The sequence below is a fragment of the Gavia stellata genome, chromosome 7, assembly GCF_030936135.1.
Source record: "Gavia stellata isolate bGavSte3 chromosome 7, bGavSte3.hap2, whole genome shotgun sequence".
NCBI classification, from domain to species: domain Eukaryota; kingdom Metazoa; phylum Chordata; class Aves; order Gaviiformes; family Gaviidae; genus Gavia; species Gavia stellata.
In genome coordinates this window covers 29,705,620-29,733,549 of record NC_082600.1, presented here as the reverse complement: position 1 = coordinate 29,733,549, position 27,930 = coordinate 29,705,620, and the positions used below count along the sequence as shown (strand labels likewise).

General features: G+C 39.5%; 1 protein-coding gene across 1 annotated transcript in view; it reads right to left on the bottom strand.

Moving 5' to 3' along the window:
• Positions 1-26,804, bottom strand: part of SNX6 (sorting nexin 6) — a 30,845-nt gene extending 4,041 nt beyond the window's left edge. The window contains exons 1-13 of the mRNA XM_059819270.1: positions 26,786-26,804; positions 26,582-26,629; positions 20,781-20,885; positions 19,802-19,912; positions 18,096-18,217; positions 15,992-16,115; positions 14,595-14,690; positions 12,137-12,242; positions 9,596-9,671; positions 8,266-8,305; positions 7,005-7,091; positions 5,925-6,084; positions 4,802-4,887 (exon numbers count right to left, since the gene is read on the bottom strand). Of these exons, the coding sequence (XP_059675253.1) occupies positions 4,802-4,887; positions 5,925-6,084; positions 7,005-7,091; positions 8,266-8,305; positions 9,596-9,671; positions 12,137-12,242; positions 14,595-14,690; positions 15,992-16,115; positions 18,096-18,217; positions 19,802-19,912; positions 20,781-20,885; positions 26,582-26,629; positions 26,786-26,791 (1,167 nt within the window). The 5' untranslated portion in view covers positions 26,792-26,804. The remainder of the gene's footprint in view (positions 1-4,801; positions 4,888-5,924; positions 6,085-7,004; positions 7,092-8,265; positions 8,306-9,595; positions 9,672-12,136; positions 12,243-14,594; positions 14,691-15,991; positions 16,116-18,095; positions 18,218-19,801; positions 19,913-20,780; positions 20,886-26,581; positions 26,630-26,785) is intronic.
• Between the last annotated feature and the right edge of the window lie 1,126 nt (positions 26,805-27,930).

Here is a 27,930-nt window from a genome sequence, read left to right as displayed (position 1 = left end):
ATCACCCTTCCTGGCAGTAAGCTGCACTTGCATCACCTTAAAGCAATCTCAACCCACAGTCTGATTTTTAGCTTTTTCAAAAGTCTTGAACTGCAACCAGGAAAGGAGAAGAGGATATTAGCAGATTAAAACAAGTATTTTATAAGTAAGTAGTATAAACATAACTGGGCAGAGAAGGTGCACTTTGTATTTGTATATACAGTGTCCTTGATTTACTAAAAGCTTGATTTCCCTATCACTCTCCAGTCTCCTAGAGCCACACAGCCAGATATAGCTCAGGAAATGCGAGCTGTCTCTCAGAACCTTCTCTCTCATGATACTTTGGTCATTCCGACTTCTTCAGTGCAGCAGTCTCTGTGTTTTGGGATTTGTGTTTTTCTTTCCACACAGAGCAAATAACCTTTAACAGTAAGTCATGCAGTAGCCTTCATTGTGGCTGAATTTCTGCCAAAGACAGCCTCTCAGGTGAGTTCCAGCACCCATTGCTGCATCAGATTTCACCTCCATGCTTTCAGTGCCAGGCAACTCCAAGTCCAGAAGACACGTGGCTAGACCGATTCAGACACAGATGCATCTGCATGACATCTATTCTGGAGGTACTAGTTCCAGAAAAAAAAAAAAAAACACACAAGAAAAAACTTGCAGCAAAAGCCTGCAGCAGTGTTATCTGTTGCCCCCAGCCCCCACTGTCCAGTTAGCTTTTGTGCTGGGAAGACCACTTAGACCTGAATAACAGGTCATGTTGCAAAGTTTGGGAGTGCTGTGCACCACATGGCATTGACAGGCCAAGCAATTTCCAGTTTGGGGCTGCTAAAACTTCACCTGCTTCCAGTAGCTGCAAAAGCATGAAGACAGTGGACTGCCACAGCATCAGGCCAAGTATTTTGTCCAGAACCTTAAAGCAGGGGGATTTCGATCTGACTTCATTAATTTATTGCCCACATGGAAAAGTAGCTTTCTTTTTGCTTCTCCAGCCCTCTTTTGTCTCTACTGCAAGAGGAATTAGGTGTCTACAAACACCCCAGCTTAGCCCAGCCAAAACCAGGGCTACTCAGCCTCCCTGAAATAGGAGCATTGTTCATGATCTGCATTGCAACAAGTATGAAAACGTCCTCTCCAGGACAAGGAGAACCTTCATATTCTCCTCTCTGAGGGCGGTCACAGGGCATGTGCAGGACAACCAAGGGATCAGGCCCAGCCAGCACGGGTTCATGAAGGGCAGGTCCTGCTTGACCAACCTGATCTCCTTCTATGAGCAGGTGACCCGCCTAGTGGATGAGGGGAAGGCTGTTGATGTTGTCTACCTGGACTTTAGCAAAGCCTTTGACACTGTTCCCCACAGTATTCTCCTGGAGAAGCTGGCGGCCCATGGTTTAGACAGGTACACTCTTCGCTGGGTAAAAAACTGGCTGGACGGCCGAGCCCAGAGAGTTGTGGTGAATGGGGTGAAATCCAGTTGGCGGCCGGTCACAAGCGGAGTCCCCCAGGGCTCAGTTTTGGGGCCGGTCTTGTTTAATATCTTTATTGATGGTCTGGATGACGGGATCGAGTGCTCCCTCAGCAAGTTGCAGATGACACCAAGTTGGGCAGGAGTGTTGATCTGCTCGAGGGTAGGAAGGCTCTGCAGAGGGATCTGGACAGGCTGGATCGATGGGCCCAGGCCAATTGGATGAGCTTCAACAAGGCCAAGTGCCGGATCCTGCACTTGGGTCACAACAACCCTATGCAACGCTACAGGCTTGGGGACGAGTGGCTGGAAAGCTCCCCCGCAGAAAAGGACCTGGGGGTGTTGACTGACAGTCGGCTGAATATGAGCCAGCAGTGTGCCCAGGTGGCCAAGAAGGCCAACGGCATCCTGGCCTGTATCAGAAATAGTGTGGCCAGCAGGACCAGGGAAGTGATCGTGCCCCTGTACTCGGTGCTTGTGAGGCTGCACCTCGAATCCTGTGTTCAGTTTTGGGCCCCTCACTACAAGAAGGACATTGAGGTGCTGGAGCGTGTCCAGAGAAGGGAGACAAAGCTGGTGAGGGGTCTGGAGCACAAGTCTTATGAGGAGCGGCTGAGGGAGCTGGGGTTGTTCAGTCTGGAGAAGAGGAGGCTGAGGGGAGACCTTATCGCTCTCTACAGCTACCTGAAAGGGGGTTGCAGAGAGGTGGGTGTTGGTCTCTTCTACCAGGTGACAAGTGACAGGACAAGAGGAAATGGCCTCAAGTTGCACCAGGAGAGGTTTAGACTGGATATTAGGAAAAATTTCTTTACTGAGAGAGTGGTGACACACTGGAATAAACTGCCCAGGGAAGTGGCGGAGTCACCCTCCCTGGAGGTATTCAAAGAACGTGTGGACGAGGCATTGTGGGACATGGTTTAATGGGCATGGTGGTGTTTTTTTGGTTGATGATTGGACTTGATGATCTTACAGGTCTTTTCCAACCTTAGTGATTCTGTGATTCCTAACATAGCATTGTGCCCTGATGGGTGAAGAGCAATCTCAAAAAGACCCCAAAGTCTTTTCATATCTTCTTTCTTCCTTTTATGGAACTACCTTGAAAAGTCTCCACCAAACCATTTCATCCTTCAATACTCTGTACAGACTAATAAAAACCTATCCATAAGATCATCCTCAAATACGCTAGTTATAGCATTAAGAAGAAAATTTCCCATTATATAAAATTGAAAAATATGATCTATTGCACTTGTAAAATTCTGTAATAATCCAACTCAGATCTGTAGAAATAAAAGCACAGCAACCAAATGGATCCATCTGTAGTAGCTCGTTTTGAGTAAATACAAAACACAGGCTTTGAAAAAACAACTTTCAAATCTAGTGAGAAACAAAATATCCTTTCATTCAACAAGTCACAACATTTGTTAACATTTCAAGATGTGTCACACCCTTACTCAAAATGATCCTTTATACTGTAAAGCTTTAAATACTCAAAACCGTCTAGTGAATCTTACAGTGCTCCATGATAAAGAAGTGAAAAGGGTCAGCAAAAACAAAAGTTCACCTTCAAAAACAGGACTAATGTTCAAAGCTTCTATTATAGCCTTCTATATTCCTTGTTAGTAAATTTAGTAAGACAAGGTAAGTCACAGACTGAGACAGACTATCTGAAGAACTAAGTCTTAAACACAAGCTGTGGTGACAAATGAGGAACAGTGAAAAAAATTTAAGCTCTTCCAGGTAAACTGAGGACACCAAGAAGCACATATCAAGTAAGTTGAAAGCTACAAAAATTAAGCATTTTCCCCCTTGCTTTCTGCAGTTATTCTCTTGAATTTTGACAGCTAATATTACTACAAGATTTTGACTTGCACAGAGAGTTAATACAAGTGATTCTTTAAGGATACATTAGAAGACAGAAACATTTTTTAAGCATTCCACTCCAAGGCATATGGGGACTTCAGCAAGGCTCAGTTACAAGAGATGATTAAGAGTCAATGACTGAAGCAGGACAGAAGAGCTGTGGATTCATTCCCTTATTAAACATGATATGGTAAATCAATAAAAACTGTTGCAAGGATGACTGTTAGGACTATTAATTTCACTAAAACCCATAAGCAGTACAGTCATGACCAAACATGGATTTCTGGGAGACTCAGGGCTGGATATAGACAGCTGGGTACACACAGAGAAGTAGGAAGGCTGAATAGTGCCAAGTATTATGAGAAGTTTTAAGACTTTAAGTGAAATATAGCTGAATTTCTGATATAGCACATTAAAGTAAGCACTGTTTATCTGAAAAAGGACTATTCCAGACCTTACCGATTACTTTACCAGCTAAATATCCCATCAAGCTGAACTTATACCTACAAAGATTAAAAAAAAAAGTCCCCAAAACAATCCTGTTTACAGTGCATTAGTTTTACAAACAACGGGTTTGGCAGAATGAAGAATGACACCATCAACACTACTGAAGAGTGTAAAGCAGCTACAAGTTAATTCAGCAACACTATATACCTCTTAACTAGTCCTTTCAACAGATATATTCCAAGTTAATTCAAAGCTTCGTAGTCAATGCACTTTCAGATTTGTAATGAGAATGAGAAATGCTACAGAGTTGAGTTTTTAAAGAAAGCTGCCTCCTGCTATACAACTATTAAAGTAAGAGACTGTTGTACTTGTCTATGAAGTCAGAACAGTTAACCTGATTTAACGAAAAACATTAATTTCATATGGATGAAAAGAATCAAATATATTGCGAAATTTAGGGGCAGTACAGGCCCCTTAAAGATTTTTTTTTCCCTGCAAAAATTTATTTTACTGAAAAGGCTATCTGCAACATTCCTCTTTTCTTAGCACTTTATAGCTTAAAGGCAAAAAGGCTCAAAAAGCATACTCAAAGTAACACTGATCTGACTTCAGACAGGCCTGTGAGATCTCATGCTGAATAGTTAGCCTATCCTATACATCAAGTCCCCAACATCTGGGTAACATGAGAAACCACTTCCTATCTCTCAGTAAAATAGTGAGATGAGGTTTTAAAAATAGGCAGGTATTCAAACTCTGCAGCTATAAATATCAAACAGCTAGAGAAACATTAAACTGAAGCCAAAATTGTCTTCACGGAGATTAGTTTTCCAAAAGGCACCTCAAGCACACCAGTCCCTCGGAGATATTTCACCTATACCTTTTTTTTCTCTATTATTCAAGAAAGTTCAACTTTCTGGATGATGCTTACCTTCACATTCAGTAAGGGGAATCTGAAGTGTGTATCACACAACAAGTGTAGCCATTTCAGTTATTCAAGATAAAAGATTTAAAATCAGTTGAAATACAGGCCAAAATGATCACGATTACCTTAGCATGCTTTAATTCCAGTTCTGCTAGTTCCACCAGATTTTTTCTGAATGCTGCAACTCTTCTTGTCTTAAAGTCTATCAGTTCTATAGAAAATAAAAATGGATTCATTAACAGTATTATTGCTAATGCCTTCAGCTGTTAACAGACTGTCCTTCAGGATGGAAGAGGTAAAGGGTAAGAGAAGGCATCAGGAAAACACTCAGGTTTATTCTCAGCACATTCTAGGCTCAAAGATACTGCTACACTATTGGATGAAAGAAAACCATCATTACAGTTCCTCATCTCTAGCTAACCTTTTGTGGACACAAAGCTCTTTTCAAAACAGACTGCGATGTGGATGCTTTTAAACATTTAATTCTCTTATTCCATGTGCATTGTTCTTTCAAAGCTGATATATAAAAGTATCTAGGGAAGATACTAAACTAAAACTAGCATGAAGAACAGAGGAAGCAAGTATGCTTTACAGATATACCTTTGTGGCTAATAGGATCGCTCATTCTTCACACTCTCATTTATAGAAATCATTAGCCAGATTTACAGGGTCAAACAACTCTTAAATGATAAAAACACAAGAGCATGGTGTTTAAACCTTGAACAAATCTCCCTCGAATGATAGTCAGATGACTACTAACTCACAACAATCTTAGCCTAAAAAAAAGAGAGTAAGTTTCTAGGAAAAAGGCAACATGTAAATAAGGTTCCTTTTCTCTAGAGCTACTGTAACGCTGCAACTTCAGTGAAATCTCATTTCATGATCTCTCCCTTTTCTAATGTAGTACCATCTCTGCAACAGACTGCTGCCTTCACAGTAGAATGCATAAAACCAAAAGGGGAATTTCAACAATACTTTAAAAGATTAGGTTTGCCTTTACTGCTAGCAGTTATCATTTTGTATTCTACCCTATTCATATAAAAAAGTGGTTAACAAATAATTTGCACTGCCTAATGGAGCTATGAGGAGCCAAAGGAAAATAAAATTTGAACTTTCTAAAATATGTAAATACTTACTAAAAGATAACAGTTCAGCTTAGGTAACAGAATAAAAATCTATTCTCATTAATAATATTCTAAAATCTGTTAATTTTAAGTAGTTACGTAGGATCAAAGACCACCCAAATACCTTGTTTTGCCGATTCAGATATTTTCTCAAATTTCTGACAGCATATTTGCTGAGTAGTTTCAGCTTGCAGCACATCTTTATTTTTTGCTCTTGCTTTATCCAATGCCTTATTAGCATTTTCATAATCCACTAGTGACCTAGATCTTCTATACAGGAGATCCTATTAAAAAAAATAAAGGATGTATAGAGTTTACAAAAATCTACCCAAGGATTTTAGTATATACCAAGTAATAAAAAAAATTTCAGATTACTTTTAGTCTTTCTTGCTGTGTTTTAGTTCTTACTAAATTATTTGCATTCACTTTACTTCATCCTGCAAGTCACAGGAATGTCCATACTGGATCAGACATACAATTTAATATTGTTTGGTCTGCATCTTGTCTGACAAAGGCTAGCAACAGATGGCTTAGATGATACTCCAAAAAGCCTGAGAAGGGGCAATCATGGGAAATTTCACAGCTTCTTAGATTAGAAATAAACTACATTTAGATTATATATTTGAAATACACACAGGGCCCAAGAAACAGCAGTAGCATTTTTTGTGCAACAGTTATTGCTGTGACCTTCTATCTGCAGACATTTTCTGTCAAATGCTTCCTCATTCTGTCATGTTACTTAATCATCTTACATCAAGTAACACTAAGAATGAAATCTTCTGTAGGTATAGAATATCAAATTTGGCCCACGTGTTTTTGTATCAGCACTTGCAGATCATCTGGAGTATCCATTTTGAATATTAAAAAAAGTAGAATTGCTTGCAATCTACAAGGAGCAAACACATGAACAATTCACCAACACCTCTTCCACCGTTTTTAATTATCGAGGCCAAATCATACAGTATAAGTGGATCACACAGTTCCAGTCAGTCAGTCCCACAGTCAGCAGCTGCATTGTTACTTCTTATATACAACAGAGATGCAGTTTTTACAGCTGAGGGAGAAATTGTAGGCTAGAGGTGGCAGCATTTTAACCTATCTACTGTGTGTTTCTCAAGATGATCCCTTATCTCTCTCCTTTTTTTTTTTTTTAATTAAAGAAACACTATTTCCCTGAACAAAAAAAAAAAAACCATAAATTCACCTTAGCAGCTTGAGATTCCCTTAGGTAATACTTCAGAAGATCAGAAAGTTTAAGATCTTCATCAGCTGATACCCGGGCCTCTATTTTCTGGAAAAAACAGTAAGTAAAAGCATCAATTTAAAAACATCCAGACTTTGGGTATTCATTTGTATCATGTAAAGACAACATAAAATATGCAACAGTACATGACAGGCTGCCTTTTTCAAAAACTAAGATCATGCATTTGTGACAGAATACTTAAAGTTCCATCATGAGAAGCAGTATTAGGATTTTGTATTAAAATGGAAGCGATAACCTACTGTGCGAGCAGTAATTGACAACTAGCTTTCTATTTTAAACAATGCTTTCTTCCCAATTTCAATTACATGTATCATACACTAGCAAAACAGCAGAGAAACAAAAAGTTATCTAGTATAAAAAGTTGCACAAGAAGTTTTGTGTTGTTTTTGAGGTCAAAAGGAAAAGAAATTTTTGAGGCACCTTTGCAGACTAGTTGTGTAACTGCATGCATTAAATGGTCCAAAAGCCCAATAAACTTATTTGCCTGTATTTGAAACAGACATTTCTGTGGATTTAGAAACACAGTCTGCAAGTGCATTTTTTAAATCTTAATTAAAAAAAAATCTAAAAGGCAACATTTTAGGTCAATGCAAGTAATTCCGTTAACTTCATTGTCTTTAAAGTATGTATTTATGCAGATATAACTGCCTGTTTAGGAAATGCGCACGTTTTTCATTCGAAAGTTTTCCTGATACACGGCATGCATCTTCTGCTCTACCAAGCCAAACAAATAAGGCAAAAGACACAAAATATTTGAAAATCTGATTAGGAGCATCAGCAATAGTATTTCTGAATCAAATAATTGCAGAAGCAGATCTTGGCTCCAGAAAAAAGCAGCATGACCACCATTTTTTGGATTAAGGATTACATTTCTTCATTTCTTTTTTCCATAACAAGTTCTGTGATACCCAGTAACAAGCATGGAAGGCCTCTAAGCATTTTAGAGGAAGAGCAGCTTTACTAGTGACATAAAGACTGCCTAGAAATATTTAGTAGACTGAAGACTCCTAATGACCAATCGTTTGACAGAACAGATGACTGAAATCTTATGCTTTTTCATTCCCTGCCACACATTGCTTAAATGCTTTATATAGAAGCACCCATAAAACAGCCACATATTAATGTCTAGTTGACACAAGATGTCCTGACACTTCCAGGATGTACACAAAGACTGTATCTAAAAAGGTTTCATAGTACATACCCTTGTTTTGTCAAATAACTCTGATACCTTCAGAAAAAACCTGCACAAAGGAAACAGCTTATATTACAACTTGAATTTGAACAGTCTAATTACTTTCTAGATCTCAAAATATAATCTGTGTCTGGCAATAAAGACTGTAAAGGCACTGCTTAGAATTGTAGTTCTCAGAACTCAGAGAAGGTAATCGTCTCAAATTGTAGCACTTCAAACATCTGGGAATTGTACAACTTAAGAAAAGATAAGGGACAAACAAAGCATAACGGATGGATGTTTTTTACTAAAGAAAAATTGCACAGCTCCTCAGGGACTTTTTATGCTTCTGTGAATTAAACCCCAAACACCACCACCCTGGGTAACGGTCCTACATTATTATCAAGCATCCTTCACTTAAATTTGAATGTACTTTTCTTCACACAGTAAACATGATGCATGCCCTACTTTGAATTCAGGGAGGCTGAGTAACAATGTGGCACATCTTCACAGGAGACAATACAAGGGTTCAGTATAACAGCAGACTGAATTACAGTCAAATCATACTGTTTTGACAGAAGACAGGTGCGATTCCTGACAGACCCTAACAGACTACATCAAATCTCAATACTATGATCAAAGTAATCGATGTGTAAGTTATCACCACATTTGCAAGTATATCACTGTAATTCAGGTAAATTAATAAAAATAAGTTAACTTTCTTACTCGTCTCCTACCTGTCATCACACTCTCTCATAAGCGTACATGTTCACAAGCATCAGCATTTTTAAGCTAGTTAACTAAGTTTTACTTTCAGATACACCAAACTTCATATTCAAGCAAATCACTGAAAGATTAAAGGACAAACATCTGACATAGAGACCCTCTACTATTTTCAAAGTTTTAGGGATCTCTGTAGTTTCCTTTCTTTTCCTAAAGGCAGTAAAATTGCCAGAACAGCAAAACTATTTTTCAAGATGTTGGTACAGGGACAACCCACAAAAATCAGTATACTCAGACTGAGAACTGTATTTGCGGCACATGTCAAAGCACTTAAAACACTTAAAAAAAAACTAGTGAAAGAGTTGGGTTTTTTTCTTATTCCGTAAGGACTTTTCCATCTTGTCTGTGTAATTTTCTACAAACTGCAGAAAACAGCATTTTTTCCAGACAAATATTAAAGCAAAAATATTAAAGCAGGCTGTTACAGAAATTAAATACTAGAGAAGAAAACCTCTTAATGTGATATAACTATAATAAATTCTGTTTTTCTCATAACAAGAGAGCTACTGATCTCAGCAGGTCACCATTACGACTGCTACTTAGCAAATTCCCCCGTAAGTTATTAACAACATCTTACTTGCATATATCTGTGGAGTCCTGTGTTCCTAATGCATATAATGAAGAACCAATTCTATTATAGTCATCCGCCACATCTAGAAAAACAAACAAGCACTTGTTTTACTATTTCATCCCTCTTCTTTCTAAAAATTTGGAAGTTCCTCTCTTTCTTCAAGAGTAGGCGTTTTCTAAAAGGAACATGCTTTAACACAAAAGCACAAATAAAATTTCAATCATGTCACTTATTATGAAGGATAACTTCACATAATAAAAATGGTGCTCTCACCAAATAGTGAAGTCTGTAATTTATTTAGGAATATTTAATACAATTAGCACCTGCTGGGTAAATTTATTGTGCAAGTTTGTTAGGTTTTATTTTGGTGGAAGATGTACAAACTCAATAGCTAAAGTCTGAATTTAAATCTGAATCTAAAATATAAAGCTATTTGAAAAAAAAAGTCAGTCTAACAATAACGAAGAGTAAGTCTGGGCACTTGAGAGCAGTAAATTGAAAACAAACTCCAAACTACCAAAATACAGTGCTATATGCACAACAACTTTTCTAGCACACACCTCGTTTTCAGGAAACCCTTACCTCATCAACAAGTGGTCACTGGTTGAAGTAGCATTAGTGTTAAAGCATTTTAAACAATGAAATTAGAAGCACGGTTTGTAAAGAAGGCTGCACAGTTTGACTAGTGAGGTATTGCTATACAGTAATCATAAAAAATCAAATGATTGCACAGATGGCATTTTTAAAGAGCTTTTAGTATAAACTCAATGGATGATGAAAATGCTAACAGATCCAAGCAATAAACAGGAAAACATATTTGCTTGTTATTTTTGAAGATTATATGCCTTTAAGCAGATTTTTTTTTTAATAATACAACCTTGTTTTAACAGATTGAGTGGTTCATCTTCCACCCAGTTCATGACTGTATACATCCCAAGTGAATCAGTGCAGTTGGTTAAAGTGAAGAAAGGTATTAGGAAGACATTAACCTCCCCTTCTATTCCTCCCATTTAAATGTAAAAATAGATTTTTCTGCTGTAAATAGGAACTCAGTATCTTCGCAAGCCCTGCAGCTCTCTGTCGATTATAAGTTATCCATAAACTACAGACTGTCCCTTTCCAAAACAGGCTTCCCAGGTCGCTGCTCTAATCCTCTAGAGAGAATTTCAAAAGGTGCCTTTTGTCCAAATTCACAGTTTCATAACAGTTGTTCAATAAACATCCCAGGTGATTTGAGTCTGAAAACCAGTGAAGCTTTGTCACAACTTTGATCAATCCTTTCCCATCAGATCCTCTACAACCTCATTTCTAACAGTTTTTCTGGTTCTACAACCAACGTGAAAGGCTCTCTCACTACCTAAAGTTTAGCACCTAACTACCATGAATGAAGTTCAGTTTTCATTTTAAAAAAGCAAACAAAACACCAGAAACCACTTCAGGTGGGAAATGAATGAAGACACAGAGTCCCTTAGTACTTCATTAAGCCATAACTGACTCTCCCCATCTCCTAGCATAGATACTAAAGCTACAAAAGACTCAGTCAACAAAAGTCGGCAAGAGAAGCATCTGAAGAGCTCGGTAAATTCTTGGTTTAATGTCTCATTCAATATCCACTTTAGAGTCCTTACCAATGCAGATTCATAAAAGGTTTGCGGCCTGCTTTTGTGTGAACCATATTACTGCAGACAGCAAAGACAGAATCTGTGAATCAGACACAAACTTCAAGAAAGCAGACAGAATCTAGTAGTTCGATTTTGATTTACCTAGACACAAAAACTTAAAATCAAGGGCAATAAAAGTCAACAGTTTTCTGAGCTTCTCAAAACACAGTAATCCTAAACCAAACACAGTAGTTGTAAAACAGATTTTCCATTTTCTCAAAAAAAAAAAAAAAAAATGCACTGCACTTGAGACAACTCTCCAGAGCTTCCAGAAATCACATTAGCTAGCACTCAGCTCAGGAAGAGGAAATCAATAGCTAAGTGGAAAATCTCACCTCAGTAAGAAAAGGGGTCCAGCAAACCAAGCTACTGAACATACACATTCCAGTCTCCATTCTAAAAGGCTGAAAAATGGAAACCTGACTTCCCAGTCTAGAACTAATGGCCCAAATAGGAGTTTACTGCTCAGCAAAGTAATGTAATGCCTAGTGTGCCAAGAAATTGCACTCTGATGAATGCAAGCATCCAATCAAGAGCAACTTCATTAGGAGTAAAATCACATATACTACTATATTACCCACCTTTACATGTTAAAGACTAAGAATCAGACTTAAAAAAAAAACTGTTACATAAAGCGTGTTTCTCTTCAAAGGGACAGCATGAAGAATCAAAATACCTTCAGCGTCGCATCAGGCTGTTCTAGTCTATTACAGCGAAAGCTAAACTTTGAAAGTCAGATTCAACTTCTTTAGACTATCTGAAGACTACACTTGGAGAAATTAATTAACTTCTCACATGCAAAAAGAAAACTAAAAATTACTGCTCCTCACAAACCACTTCTGTACACTTTAACTAGTACTATTTTCACCCTGGAAAAAGAACTCACTTTTATGTGATCTTGTCATTTTATCAGATTTGGCAGAGGCATCTTTGACTCGGTTGTGGTATTCTACAAGGAATGTTCTTTCATGTTCAAAGAAGTCATCCACATCCTACAAAAAACAAGAACGATTTAAAAAACAGGATTTCACTTGCTCTGTACAGAGCAATTGCAGAGTAAATTTGCATAGATTGCTGTTGCTGTGACATGAAATGCAATCTATTTTTATTGTCTAAAACACTGTTTTGCAAACCGATTTCTTCTTCACTTATTTTATCATGATCTGAAGCTTTATTAAGAATTTGTTAAGAATTTGTAAAAAGCATCTTAAAGGTCTAGGTAACTAAACCTGAAGTGAAGGAAATAATTTCACTAATAACTACCACTTTAGTGACAGAAAAACAGAATAAATGTCAAGTACTTAATAAAACAACATCTACCTAGAAAAAGGGGTTGGTGAATATAGGTAAATTTTAATATTTTCTGCATTACAATTTGAGATATTTGGGTTATACTTATTTTTTAAAACCCTCTAAAATACCATGGACTAGCCTACAACATGGACTTTGAACAATGTGCTTAGGAAAACTGCTTGTTATTTGGACTTTGTATTTTTCTCCAAGTCATAATTGACACTGTCCCACACGACATGCTCGTCTCTAAATTGGAGAGACATGGATTTGACAGATGGACCACTTGGTGGATAAGGAATTGGCTGGATGGTCACACTCAAAAAGTTGTGGTCAGCGGCTCAATGTCCAAGTGGCAACCAGTGATGAATAGTGTTCCTCAGGGATCGGTATTGGGACTGGCACTGTTTAACATCTTTGTCAGTGACATGGACAGTGGGATTGAGTGCACCCTCAGCAAGTTTGCCAACAACACCAAGCTGCGTGGTGGAGTCGACATGCTGGAGGGAAGGGATGCCATCCAGAGGGACCTTGACAGGCTCGAGAGGTGGGCCCGTGTGAACCTCATGAAGTTCAACAAGGCCACGTGCAAGGTTCTGCATGTGGGTCGGGGCAATCACCAGCACAGACAGGCTGGGCAGAGAATGGATTGAGAGCAGCCCTGAGGAGAAGGACTTGGGGGTGTTGGTTGATGAGAAGCTCAACATGAGCCGGCAATGCACACTTGCAGCCCAGAAAGCCAACCGTACCCTGGGCTCCATCCAAAGAAGCGTGACCAGCAGGTCAAGGAAGGTGATTCTCCCCCTCTACTCCGCTCTCATGAGACCCCACGTGGAGCACTGCATTCAGCTCTGGGGCCCCCGATATAAGAAGGGCATGGACTTGTTGGAGCAAGTCCAGAGGAGGGCCATGAAGATGATCAGAGGGCTGGAGCACTTCTCCTATGAAGACAGGCTGAGAGAGTTGAGCTTATTCAGCCTGGAGAAGAGAAAGCTCCGGGGACACCTTATAGCAGCCTTCCAGTACCTGAAGGGGGCCTGCAAGAAAGCTGGAGAGGGACTTTTTACCAGGGTAGGTAGTAATAGGACAAGGGGTAATGGCTTTAAGCTGCAAGAGGGTAGATTTAGATTAGATATTAGGAAGAAATTCTTTACCATGAGGGTGGTGAGGCACTGGAACAGGTTGCCTGGAGAATCTGTGGATGCCCCAACCCTGGAAGTGTTCAAGGCCAGGTTGGACGGGGCTTTGAGCAACCTGGTCTAGGGGAAGGTGTCCCTGCGCATGGCGGGGTGGGTGGGGGTGGGGTGGGGGGTGGTTGGAACTAGGTGATCTTTAAGGTCCTTTCCAACCCAAACCATTCTATGAATCCATGGTTATATGCACTTTCCAGCAGTTTCGAAACTCAAGGTTTTAAAGCTAGAAACTTTAGCTCCTCTAATTTGATTGCAAATGAAAATTACCACTAAAAAGAAAGGAAATAAAAATAATCTTCTTCAGAATTTATGCTTGTTATAAAACCAATCTTTCAACTTTTGGAAAAGTCGAAATGAAATTGTCTTTTCATTAAAATTCTTTTTTTTTTTGTCTCAGTTACATTCTTGCATCTACTGGAAAGAGTAGGATCACCTCTACTGCTGCTCTTAGCTTTGAAACAGTAGAAGGATGTTACAAGGCTGGTAAAATTCACACCATGTTAGTAACTTCTAAGCTGCAGCAGCTGTCAAAGCTAGTGCACCTTCCCACTATATAAAATGACAGGTCAGAACTAAAAACAGACTATCGATTATCTATGAATTAAAAAAAAAACCCACTTAATTTCATAGAACAGGGGAAAGAGTATTGAAAGCCCTCTTTCACAGAAGCCATCAGATAGCTTTTCATTATCTTGCATCCAGGGCCACAGGCTCCTTCCCATACTCTGCCTCTAATTCTTAAGTTAGACATTGCTACAAAAATCCTTTTTTTTTGTAGCTATGTAGAATTCTGCTTCATTAGAAAAAAGAGGACAACAATGTTAATACATTTTAAATCTTGATATGTTAAGCAGTAATCACCTTTACTCCTGAAACAATGACACCATCTGCTGATTTAACCATGTTTTTAAAGAAGTCTTCGAGTTTCTCTTTCTTATTTTTCCCACGAACACTCAACTGAAAAACAAATTAATTTATTAAGTTAGTTCATTTTCTGGTGGCAATAAAAGCTTTAAAAAAAAAAAAATGCAACAAGCAAACAGAACTACATACCACAACTTGCTACTCCTAAACCAGTTTTCCTGCTCTCTGCTCAGTCTTATACTCCACATTAATGGGAATAGGGCACCATGCACCCAGAATGATAGACTACCTCATTTACTAGACTGTGCTTTATCACCTAAAATACTATTCGGGGCGGGGGGGAAATCAGCAACATTCTAGCACCTACAGATAATACTAAATGTACAAGGTGTATATTTCAGTTATCAATAATACAGTATTTATCACATACAGTATAGCTGTTGAGTTAACATAATATAACCAAGTTTTGCTCTTTTAAGTGTAGAATGGCAGATCTTTGACTTTCAGAAACTACAGAAGCGTTTACCCCTCACTGCACTGAGGATAATGTTGGTTTCAGCCTCCTCACACTCTTCTGGTCCATCTAAATTTGCCCAATTTAGGTAAAATGAGTTCCTGAACCAGTAAGCATTTCTACATCAAGCAACAAGAGGATCCTCTGTAACATATTCTGAAGTTAAGCATGTACTCAGTTCAGCCAATCTTTGTAATAATTTCTTCAACATTCAATGCCGATTTCTGCAATTTGAAAAAGCAAGTAAAAACTGTTTGCAGAATATGAGCAGCCACTAACTCCAACATCAAAGAATTATTATGAATCCAGAAAGTCCTCTCCACTAACTCAAAATTAGATAGCAACTCAGTATGTAACGTGTAGATACCCACACCACTCCAATATGTAGAAAAAAAAAAAAATAACCAAATTTTCAACCGCATCATTAACAAAAAGGCTTTACTTATCAGAACATTTCATTAGAAATCCTCTCTAGTTTTGCAAGCAACAGAATTTAAACCAAATCCTAAAAATAAGCGTTCCGTCTTTGTTGCATCATCCTTCCCCGCAAACGAAAAAATTTCAGTCAAAGAGTTGACAAGTATAACATCATGTGAAATCACCACCAAAAGCTAATCTTTTTAATCCAAAACATTTTGGATTCCCATTAATATTTTCAACGCTGAGGCTAGAGCCCACCGTGCATTTGGTTCCCCAGATGGCACCAAAATGAACTCCTACAGACTAAATGAATTTCTAACTTTTACCATACAAATACATCTGGTATGAAGGAATTGATGCAATTTGCTCCAGGAGGTAAAGCCCTCTTAATCAATTTTCCATCCTACCATAAAAGTACATCTTGATTTCTCTTGCCAGCAATTCAATTTTCAATACTCACATCCTGATTATATTCCAAGAATACATGGAAATTTAAATCCTTTCTCAAAATAGGATGTGCTGCCACGCGACACAAAAACACTTCATGCATTGCAACTGTCTTCTTGAATATTGCCAAATATTCACTGAAAACAAGAAACAAGACAGACATAAGAATTTCACATGAAGCAATTAAGTTTGAGATAAGCCTAGCGAGCAGCTTTAAGAGATCCTCATTAAGGATACAAAATTATAAGCTGATATAGTAGAGGTTATCAATCCAATATTTGATATATATATAAATAAATAGCACAATGTTAATACTACAGGAAAATTTGAAGCCCTAACATATTACAGAGAGACTTTTAACAAAGACTCAACAAATACATTCTAATTTTTAAGGCTAGCTAACACAGACTGGTTTGCTGAAAGTGTAACCTCATTTAATTGTCCTTTCCCCAACTCCTCAAAAATCAAGAAACTGTGATACAGACTACAGTCACTAGGCACTATGTAGCTGATGTGCAAATTCCTTCCTCCCCATCTCCATCCCCTTGCCTATTTGCACCCTCCTTACTTATTTAAATGTTCAGGTAGTTTTGTTAGCTCTTTAGACAGCAGTCTTTTATTCCGTGTTAAAGTACCTAGCCTTTTTGGGCTGAAGCTTATGTTGACGTCTTGCTTCATAGTGGTTATAAAAGTGAAATTAAGTGCTGCATTTGGTAGGCACAACCAAAAAAATCACATTTAAACATGACAATCGCATAGTTGCCCAGTTCAGCCAACTCAACTTTAAAGCAATTACTCATTTGTGACTTAATTAAGAAGAAGACATTCTTACCAATACAAGTCTGTTAGAATCCATTTTGCTTTGCAAATTCAATGAATAAGATGTAACTTGTCTAGAAATGAGGAAGGGGCTCTTTCCCCCATTCTGAGGTCAAACAGCGAAATGATAACACTTTTGCTTCCACTATGTGCAAGGACGTTAAGATTTACATACCAGCAAACCAGCAGGGCCAGTGTTGGGAGATGTTTGATCTCAGTGAGAGTAGTAGTCATTCAGTGAAGACAAAAAAGGAGGATGCAGAGGATGGAGGTGGCAGTAGAAGAAACCCAAAGTTTTCTGTGTTATCCAACCCCTAACCAGACCACAAGAGAATCATGATCAGGGCCGCTGGAAAACCACAGATTCTTTAAAATCTATAGTGTATTGCTAATTTCCAGTTTTCTGCATATGAAGTGTATATCTACTCTGTTATAAATTATGTTGTATGTAACACTAATACAGAGCTTTTTAAGATATTTGCTCACAGCAGCTGGAGTTCGGAGGGAAAGCAGCAGTTCTAAGAGTTCTATGTACTTTTCTTGCCAATTCAGAGCTCTTGATAGAAGCAGTCTAGAAGCAGCGTAAATATACACTTGAAAACTGAAACCAATGACAGGAAAAAGATCAAAGAAGTGAATGCATGATAAGGAAAGTGGATGAAGCAAGGAGAAACTTCACTGTGTAACTCAATATGGAACAAAAAGCCTTAGAGCAGATATTTCAATACACATTAAATTCACAGTAAGGGAAAATACTATTTTCAGGAAGTATATTCTCCTTGTGCAAAAAGAAAAAGGGAGTGTCAAAAAAAAGTATTTTCTAGTAATCTCCATGCTTTTGGGGGAACAGAAGGTTGGTGTTGTCATCTATGTTTACAGTACCAACCACATGCAAAAATCCCTAGTTCAAACACTACATGTATAAATCTTAAAGTTTCGTTATGCTTATAAAATGTTGAACACCAGAACAAAAGAAGATAGAGGTTACCTTCTCCCGTTGCAGGTGTTCTGTGAAGAAAAGGATCTATCTAGTTTTGTCCTTATAAAAGAATGCTCAAGAACAAGCTGATTTTTTTTTTGTTTCAGAAGATCTTCCATGAAATTATTTCTACAATTTTCCTAATGGCTCTGATCATGATCACTAAGATAACCCTGGTTAGGTAGCAACTGGATTCCTAAGCCTATATCTCACAGAGAACCATTACAGTGAAATCAGAAACATGGGACAGCAAACAGCATTAAAAGTTGAGGGATAAAAAAAATTTAAAAAAAATAATGTAGTAATCAAGTCTACATACGCCTCCAGTTCTTGTTTCATCTTGGTGAATTCTTCTTTAGTCATTGATCCTTCCCCTTCTCCAAGCTTCTGCAATTTCTCCCTTGAGGCATCAAAGTCAGGCCTGGGTGGTGCTGGTGGAATCTGGAATTTAATCAAACTTTTTTAAATTGCTCATCTTCTCAGTCAAACAACATCCATTCAGTACAGGAACTGTAAATTGCCTGCAGCTTTTTTAATATATGGCTCTCTTTCATCATTCATTACAGCATTTATGGATAGATTCTCCCGTTCATGAGTTAGACATGCTGCATTACTATACCAATTTTGGCCAAGTGTCCTTAAAGATTACTAAAGAATTAACTAATGGCTTCAGTAGTTTAATTACAACAGAAACCAAATAATACCTAGCTTTCCCAAATACAATGAATTAAAACTTGAAATCATTATTTTAAAATTTGTTTTGTTTTCGCTTATTTGGTAAGGATTGTTTCTTGTTTAAAGAAAAAAATAGAATTCCACAATTGTTTTCACACCATCCTTTTATAACTCCCCAAAACTTTAAACCAAAAAAAATTTCCATATTGTTTGCAGGCACTAGTTCTTTCTTGCAGTACTGTTGACATTACAGATACATCTGTTGAAATAACAAAGCACACAGTTAACAAGTCTCTAGGTTAATCTTGTAACATAGTGTATTAACATTGAAAGAGAAAACACTGCAGTCAAACTAATCCTGAATTGCTGTCAGTAAAGGGACACAGAACAAAGCTAAACTATGCTTAAATTTTAGTTCATTGATATTTGACCATTACCTTGATGCATTACAAAAAAGAAAAATCCAGCATCTACGCAGTCAACTGTCTGAAACTAGTTACTACCACACTGAAGGTCTAGTCACTTCAAATAGCTTTTCTGACTAAAAAAAGACTAGTTCAAGAATGGTATATCACATCAGATATATTAATCATAATGTACCCGTTCATCGATTAGAAATGTATGTTTACCTTCTGAATCAGCAGACACCCCCCCAAACACAAAATTAATACCTAACTTTCACACCAAGATGACAAATATTCCTATTTGTCATTAAAGTCTGAACAGCAGCACCCATTTTTAATAGGCAGGATCGTAAGGTGACTATTTTGGGACCTCTGTTCCCTGGAGGCCTGAAAACAACTTATGGTTTGAAGTTTGTAAGTTGTGTATTAAGGTTCTCTGTAGTTCTAGACGTTTATTTCCATTGTTTTTTTTCCCTTCCAACTGATTTATGGTAAAATGGTTCTGATCTTCGTAATGAAAACTGGAAAAGTCTAATTACTAGAGCTCAGTTACTGCACTCTGCCATTCCAGCTAAAACAAAGGCAACATGAAATTTGTAACTAAGTTAAACATTAGCTTGCAAAAACAATACCACCAAGTTATACAGTTCACCTATCTCCCACACTTTTAACATGGTGGACTAAAAATACACTTGGATACAGATTAAACTACTCAGTCCTCAGGAGCAAAAGGCAAGAAAGTATGACAACTACAGCAACTTTCCTCCAAGCTTGCTTCAACCATTAATTGCGTGTAATTGCATAAAATGGAGTATTAGAGCATCTGATCTGATTTTAGAAGGAATGAACATCTGCCGTTTCCTTTGCATTTAAAAGCAGTCACAAGTGCTTTTGATACAGTCCACGGAAAACAGTGCACATAAACCAGAAGAACTGTAATACTTACGATATAGCCAGCATAGTCCTCATTCTCAACAAAAGAATCATGAAGCCAAATAAACTCTTCATGTTGCCGGACAACAGAAAATTCATTTTGTTTGAAATTTGGTAAGGAACTCTAGAAGGGGAAAAGGAGGAAGATTTATGGGGGGAAAAAAAAACAAAACAAAACCAAAAAATAAAACAAAACAAAACCCTCACACCAAAAAAAACCCCACCAAACAAAAAACCAAAATGTTTTTCATTACTATATGAAAAACACCTTGAAGGAACAACAAAAATATCCCTGTAAAAATAATCCAATCATCCAAGTAAGGATTTGACCAAAAAAAGGTTCATACAGCAATAATTATCCCCATCTAAATTAGCGCAGCAGTCAATTGGAATGGGTTGCCTAAACAGGTTGTGGAGTCCCCACCCTTGGAGTACTCAAAACCCAAACAGACAAGTCCTGAGCAATGTGCTCTGGTTCACCCTGATTTAATGGTGGAGTGAGGGAGGAGATGGGACTAAACAACCTCCAGAAATTTTATTCAACCTCAACTATTCTGTGATTCTGCAATCAATAAATATTCAAATCTAAAAAAGAAGCCATAAACAAGCAGTAACCAAAAATTATTCTTGAATGTAATTTCATTATGGAATATATTTTTAGACTCTGAAGCCATGGCTAATCTAATAAAAAACTATACTGAAGAACATTGAGGTATATTAAAGAATAGGCAAATAGGCCAATTAATAAGCATGGGAATGGCATGACAACACATCAGTACAAAAAACCCGAATGTCACTTTTTTCTGAACATTTTTTTAACTTCTTAACTTTTTAGCCATCTTTTTCTTAAGCACTGCAGCTACACAGTCTCTTAAACATGAGATTTAACATTTCATTTGGATTGTGTTACGCTTCTTTCAATAAACAGTTTAAGCAAACTTTCTTTTCTATATAGTTAAGAAAATGTTCAGTGTACAAACCCAGGCTTTTACCTTTGTATGGACAGTGAATTTCACTTTGTCCCTCTCACTGAGTGCATCTGAGATATCCACTTGCAGAGCAGCATCAGTCTGGAGATCTACATTTATTGCTCTAAGCTAAACAGAGAAAAATCTATTTAGCTTAAATTAAAAAAAAAAAGTTAATTATATTTCCCTTATTCTTCCCTTGAGAAGAACCCTGATCCTGCAATGCTGAACATCCGTAAAAGACTGAAGATAGATTACAAAAAAAACAACATTAAAAGAGTATTTCCAGCGGAAAAAGAAATGCCAGTAGCACTCCTTATGGCACACATGACCAAACAAATAATTTCTTTTACTGTACTCCTTGCTAGTGCACTATTGTCATTTCTGTGTATTGTTAACTTGCTAGTGATTGAGATGGTCAAGACAAAGTAAATTTACAGACAGCAGCAAGTTCAGTAGGTTTTTCTCTTCATTCCCCCCACTCCCCCAAATCGACAACTTGCTGTAAGTAAATGTACTTGTAAGGGTAATTATAAAACTACTAACAGTTTGAAAGGTACTTTTAAGGAGAAAAGTGGTCCTAGGTTTCAAAGAAGCAAGAGCTATTGAAGACCTGGTTTACTCACATTGTCTTACCTTATTCTTTTGTTTAAGATTTCCCATGATATACTGAAAAAGCTTAAAAAAATAATATCCTGAACTTCACAGAGCTAAGTCTCCTTGGAAGTCTTTTTCTTTAAAAAAAAAAAAAAAAAAATAAAAAAAACCAACCCCAAGATTTCAATCTCTTCAAAATCAGCATGAGAATGACGAAAATGGAAGGAATATGCATATTTTTTTCCACAAGACATGAAACCTGAACTGTCTCACAAAATAATTCCAAAGTCACATCGAAAAGAAAATGAGACAATGATCAAATACAGAAAAATTGGAATATTAGCTGAGCACTGCAATGCTTGGCAGTAACTAGACCAAAGGCTTCAACAGTACTTGGTGCATCTATAACCTCATCTAGACCCCAACTGGAAATTCGAGTCCCCTCACCCTTGCACCCTTGTTCTAGAGCAATTTGTCCCAAAACAATTTAATCATCATGATCAACAGACATTGCCAAGACTTTTACAAGTACTAAGACTAACTCCGAAATCTTCTCCAATCACATTGTCAAAAAAATATTTCAACGTCATGTTCATGAGGCTTACTTTTTACTGAGACACTGTGTTTTCTTCGATGCTGCTTTTTTTTCTAGAAATATCACATTCTACAGTATAAAAATGCCTTGCCATACAAAGATATAGACTTTTTCCTGCAAATTTTTTCAGGACTGCATTCTGAAGTCTGTACTGAAGTACAAAAATGCTTTAAGTATCAGCAACACACAGTACAAAGGTTACTCATGAGCAGATTTTGAAGGTAATGCTGCAAGGCACTGGAAGAGCACTAGGAGAGAAGCATCAACTGCCGCATCTTGTTTTCTACCAGTTATCTTAATCTTTATCTTAAATCGTAATGGTCAGCTCCCACTCTAGTTTTCTTGTTAACCTCAATGCACAGACAACTCTGCTGCTTATGTAGCAGCAACCAGACTAATATATCTTAGAATTAGTGTGTTAAAGTAAACCAAAATCATACAGCCCAGCGTATTCTGCTAGGCTAGCAAAATACAACACTTCAATAGCTATTACACAAATAGTAACAGCTTTTCCTTGCAGCAAAGTTGGAAATCATTGAAACCACCGCACAGTAACATATTCACCCCTGTGATTCAGGCATTACTTTTTGTTTTGTTTTCCCAAGGTTTAGGGGGTCACTTCCTCATACAAAGGCATATTATCATGCAACGATCCATTGCAGATTACTTCACAGAGGCAGAATCTCCTAGCTCCTACTGAGTTTCCAATGTGCTTAACATCTAATTTAGGAAAGAAAAATATAATCTGACATACCAATGTCTGCCTTATGTCATGACACTACATTTTTTATCTTGTAAAAAAGTTTTTAGTGGTTACAGTCTGGGGTACTGTTTCTTTTTCTCCGGCCCCCCAGAATACATCAACAAACAGAGTAATCTCAGCAAATAATCTGGATTACCCAAATGGTATTTTTGTAGTCTTTCACAGGTCACAAAAATTTCTACTAAAATGCTTTTTTTCCTCCTTTTTTTAAGGAGTGGTACAATACAAAATTCTAAGATTCAGTATAACAGCTGTTCAAGTTTGTCACTAGTGTGTATGCAGTCTCTAGTGCAGCACACCCTGGCCATATGCACTATTCACAACTTTAGAAACAAAATGCTTATCTGTGCTGAGAAAATTAAGAAGTACCTAAACATGACAACTTTACTCATGACATACAACTATAAAGGACTATTTGTTTGATTTATACTGAGTTAAGTTTGTAACAGTTCTGAAGAGTTTAATCATATGTTAAATTATGCTGTGCAGCCTGACTGCCAACAGGGAACATTTTCATCTGCAATGGTAATGAAGCATTTATGAAAGGTGTCAAAGACAATCAGAAAGTTGAAGGACTTTAAATGTATTCATGTGACACAATGGTTCACATTGCATTACTGGGAATTAAATTCACAAACAACATCATCACACAACAAACTTAAGCAATCTCTTCATCACTACTTCCAAAAGAAAACCACCACCAACGGATGGTTTTCTAGTCATGAAAGGAATAATAGAAAATGAAAAAATAAAATGCTACAAAACCTGAGTTGGATGAAAACTGAAAGGTAAGTACCTTAAATTCTGGTAAAAAAATTGAGATGGGATACAGACCCTTTGTATCTTGCCCCCTCTCCCCCCGACCTAATACATACAACATAGCACAATAATTTTATGCTTAGATACATGCTCTAGACCCATGCTGAACAACTTGCAAAACAAAAGCTAACTTAATTTATCTGCTTCACCGTTTCCTACACTACACCAAGAAAGTCTCTGTTTTATTCAATGGGTCTACCTAATACCAGAAGCGAAAACCAGGGCTAAGTGATGTTACAGTACTAAAAGAGAACACAATGCAAGGAGAGGACTGCACCCAAGCTCTTGCTCAAGGATCAATTAGACTTCAAATGATAATGGCAGGAAGCTGGTAGAGACAAGGGAAACAACCAAACCTTACATTCCTAGGTATTGTCATCCTTTAACAACAGTAACTTCTATAGTCTAAGCTCTTTCAAAAACGTTAGAGAAAAAGGGCCTTTTCTTCAGCGCGTTCTTTACAGGTAGATAAATACACAGAGCAAGGGAAACAAACAATACTTTTACAACAAAAGATTACAAAGTGTCATCACAGCATTAAGTTTCTAGCAGACGCGTTCTACGGGATGGCTCATTTCCCCTAAACGAGTAGACAAGAGCATTAGCCAAGTCGGCTAAAGTTTGTATAGATATAAAATACAGAAGACAGTACTAGCAGAGCAATACTATACCACCTTCCAAAGCATGTATTGTTTATGTTAGAGAGACCACAAAAAAACCCAACAGGAACTGAGTTACTCCAAGCGAACTCAATAGTATCTTCCTAAGTGAGATTTAGAAAAGCAATTCCCGCAAGTTCATTTTATGCAGACCATTTATAATAAGTTCCTTCTACAGACCACCCACTGCTACTTCCTCATAGATGATTCTCAGTGCTCTGTTTTACAATTTTCCGGAAAAAGCTCCATATGGTATAACACAATTGTTTGAAAAATTACTGTTTTATATGTCATACGCATAATTTCCAGCCCTCTTTTCATCCCATCACCTCCACGTTGAACTTAACACAACTGTAGCTGACCAACATGATTCCAAAGAGTTAAAAGTACAGTTGTCATAGCAGGATCTGAATTCTAGAGAGGAAAGAGTACTGATTTTCAAAACTAAAAGCTCAATTACTCTGACCAGAAGTTGCATCCGTGCTTTCAAATAAAGGCTTGACCTACTCATTTTTTAATCACCAGAGGAAGGCAACAAATTGGAACCAGGGAAACATTTTATGAAAAGCTGTTTATTTTTACGACTGCTATTAAGAAAAAAAGTTATTGTTTTGAAGATTAAAGCAGAGAAAATCCATTCATGAACAGACTTCCAGTATTGGTTTTGATTAGATTTTCAGTATCACAATCAAAATCATGCAGAAAACAACCTGTGTTTTAACCCCAAGGGTTCACACAACAGTGAAAAAAATAAAAACCCACAGTGATGGAAAATAAGAAACCAAAAAAAATTAGGGAAAGGAGATGGGCACTGTTCTGTTTTAATTCCTCAGTGCTGGATGAAGACGGGGGAGGAGGGGAAAAAAAAAAAAAAAAAAAAAAAAAAAAGAAGGACTGCACTTGGCCAACTGAGATGATGTAAGCTGCCCAACAGCAAAACAAGCCTGCTAAGAGATTTCTTAAGGCTTTCAAATTACCTTGTGAACTCTGACTACCTGTAGCCTTAGAGGGAAAACTAATAACCAAACAAAAAAGTTTCACACAGGATCAGATCTGCACCTTCAGACAAAGACAACTTAACTGTGCACTTCAATGTCTGTTCCTAAATACCAGAGACAACCTATGTAAAATACAACTCCATAATTAACAAGTTCTTCAGTCCTTCTTCTGAAGACACTCAAAGGACAACAACTTCCACCTTCTCTCTTTTTCATCCAGTATTCTTACTAGAGTAGCTGTATAATTAAAGGCTTTGCTCTACAGTGGCCAGAATCGGCCTAATACAATATTAGGATTTGTTTTTTAATTTCTGGTGATAAATTGGAACATAAAACGCACTGAATTCCTACCAGATGCATACAGTCCAAAATCGCTTAGTACTTAACATTATATTTGACACTAGAGTATGGCATGCATGATAAAAAGGTATACCAACACAGTGTTTTTCAGATTTCGTATTTTTGGTAACATACTGGATGTAGCCACTTCAACAACCAGCAATAGCCAAGGCACCCTAAGCAACCCAGAAGCTGCTCTCCTATCTTGCTCAGAGTCAGTCTTTCTCAAGATACTAACCAATGGGGGTAATCAGTCTGAATAAGTTATACTAGATTATCTGCTTTGTTGCTTAAGTGAGGCAGGCAAGTTAAAGAAAGATGGATGCGGCAGTTAGAAGAGAAATGAAGGCAGAAACAGCGCGGCAGAGAAAAAGGTTTTCTCAGCAAGAAACGTAATCACGGCATCCTGTCCTGTCCCCAACAACAGAACTTCTTTTCAATAAAGAGTTTATTATGCAGTGCGCGCCTGCAGTGGAAACGTCCCATTGTTATCTATGGGAGAACCCCTGGGGCCTAAAGAGAGAAGAGAGGCAGGAGTATTCCACCTAGGCCCTGGCTCACGACTGAAGATGGAACCTGGACGGCTGGTCAGCCTGGTCAGGACCACAGCACCGTCCGGGTGTCTGCAGGGCCGGGGGGCAGGAGCAGCGCAGGGAAGGACACGGAGAGAACGTGAATCTCTCGCAACACACACAACCCCCTCTCAAGCTCTTCCGAGAAAAGCATGAAAGAACTGCCTTCCAAAACTTGGGGGAGAGAACAATGAGAAATTCAAGGCAAAACACAGGCGCATAGACACCAATTTCAGCGGGAGGCTCTGCTATTGCCACACCAGCAGCAGATCCCGGCAGACGCGCGCCCCGGACCCGAGCCGCCTGCCGCCCCCCAGCACCCCCCGTCCCTCCGGCTACCCAGGCAGCGAGCGGGGGCCAGGCAGCAGCCGGAGGGCCCCGGGAGGCAGCAGCCGGAGGGCCCCCCGGGGGAGCGGGCCCACCCCGCCCTCCCTCACCCACCCCCCGGCGCCGGGGTCCCTAACGCCTCCCCGCGGCACTTACACCTCGGTCCTCCTCCGAGAGGAAATCTGGGCCGTCGTCCGAGCCTTCCTGCTGGGGACGAAGAGGAGGAGGCGGAGCGGGCCGGGGGGACGCGGAGGGGCACGGCCGGCGGCGGGGGGGCGGGGGGGAGACAAAGCGCACAGGTTAGCGACCCGGCCGCACACGCCCGCCCCGCCCCGGCACCGCGGCCGCCCCGAGACCCACCATCATGGCTGCTCGCAGCGCTCCGCGCCCGCCGGCCCTCCCCTCGCCAGCCCGCCCGGAGCCCAGCGGCGAGGCGGGGCTGCGGCGCGCGGGGGCGGGCCGGGGCGGGGCGGGGCGCCCGGGGCGGCGGCGGCGGGGGCGGCGGCGGCGGCGGGCTGCACCTCTCGCGAGGGAGCGGCGGGCGCGGGCGGCGCGCGGCCAACCCCCCCCGCCCCTCCGCCGCCAGCGCGCGCTCGGCGGCCGTTGAGGCTCGGCGGCGGGACCTCGCCGTGGCTGCGGGATGGGGCTTTTCGCGGCGGGGGGAGAGGACGGGGAGCGTGCGGCCGCGTGTCTCGCAGCCCCTCGGTTTTCCCCTTCGCTCCCGGGGGGCGGGGGGAGCAGCGCTCCCAGGGCTCGCTGGCGGGTCTGGCGGGCGGCGGGACCCGGGTGTTGGCATGCGCCCACCCCTCGGTGGTGGATGTTTCCCGTGCGCGGTTTGCAGAAGCGAGAGTGGCTTTGTTCATGCGTGTGAAACTGGGGTGCTTGGCACGCCGAGAGCAAGCGTGCAGAACCCCTGAAAATGTGCGCAGCAGAGGCAGAGCTCCGCTGCATCCCTGACCTCTCCTCGTAACCGGTCGCTTTCATGCTGTCCTGCTCTTCGTTCCGTCATTTCTGTGAGAGATGGGCTGTGCAGCACCAGCCCTGCACCACAGCGCTTCTACAAGCGTGTGTGCGAAACAGACTGTGCAGTTACACAGTGCTAGAAATTAAGTGATTTATAATACGCCTTTGAAGAAACTAAGTGATTTATATTATGCCTGTGATTTATGGGCAGTTAGGTGACTAAGATTGATGACTGCCTTTCATTCAGACCAAGAAATGGCGCCGTTAAATGCCCCTTTGTCTAATGACAGCGGAAAACATCAGCATCCGCAGACTAAACCGAATGCAAGCATGGAGGGTAGGGAGACCGTGCCTGAGACTGCATTTTTCTGTGAATCAGAGCTAGAACCGCCAAGAAACAGCCTCAGGGTGGGGTTTCGTGATGAGCATACTCCCATCTAAGTGTGTGCCGTTGCTGAGAGATGGTGGCAGGCGCGGACGTTCGCGCTCCCAGGGGCGTACAGTCAGGCCGATGAGGGCATCGATCCAGCTGCAAATTAACC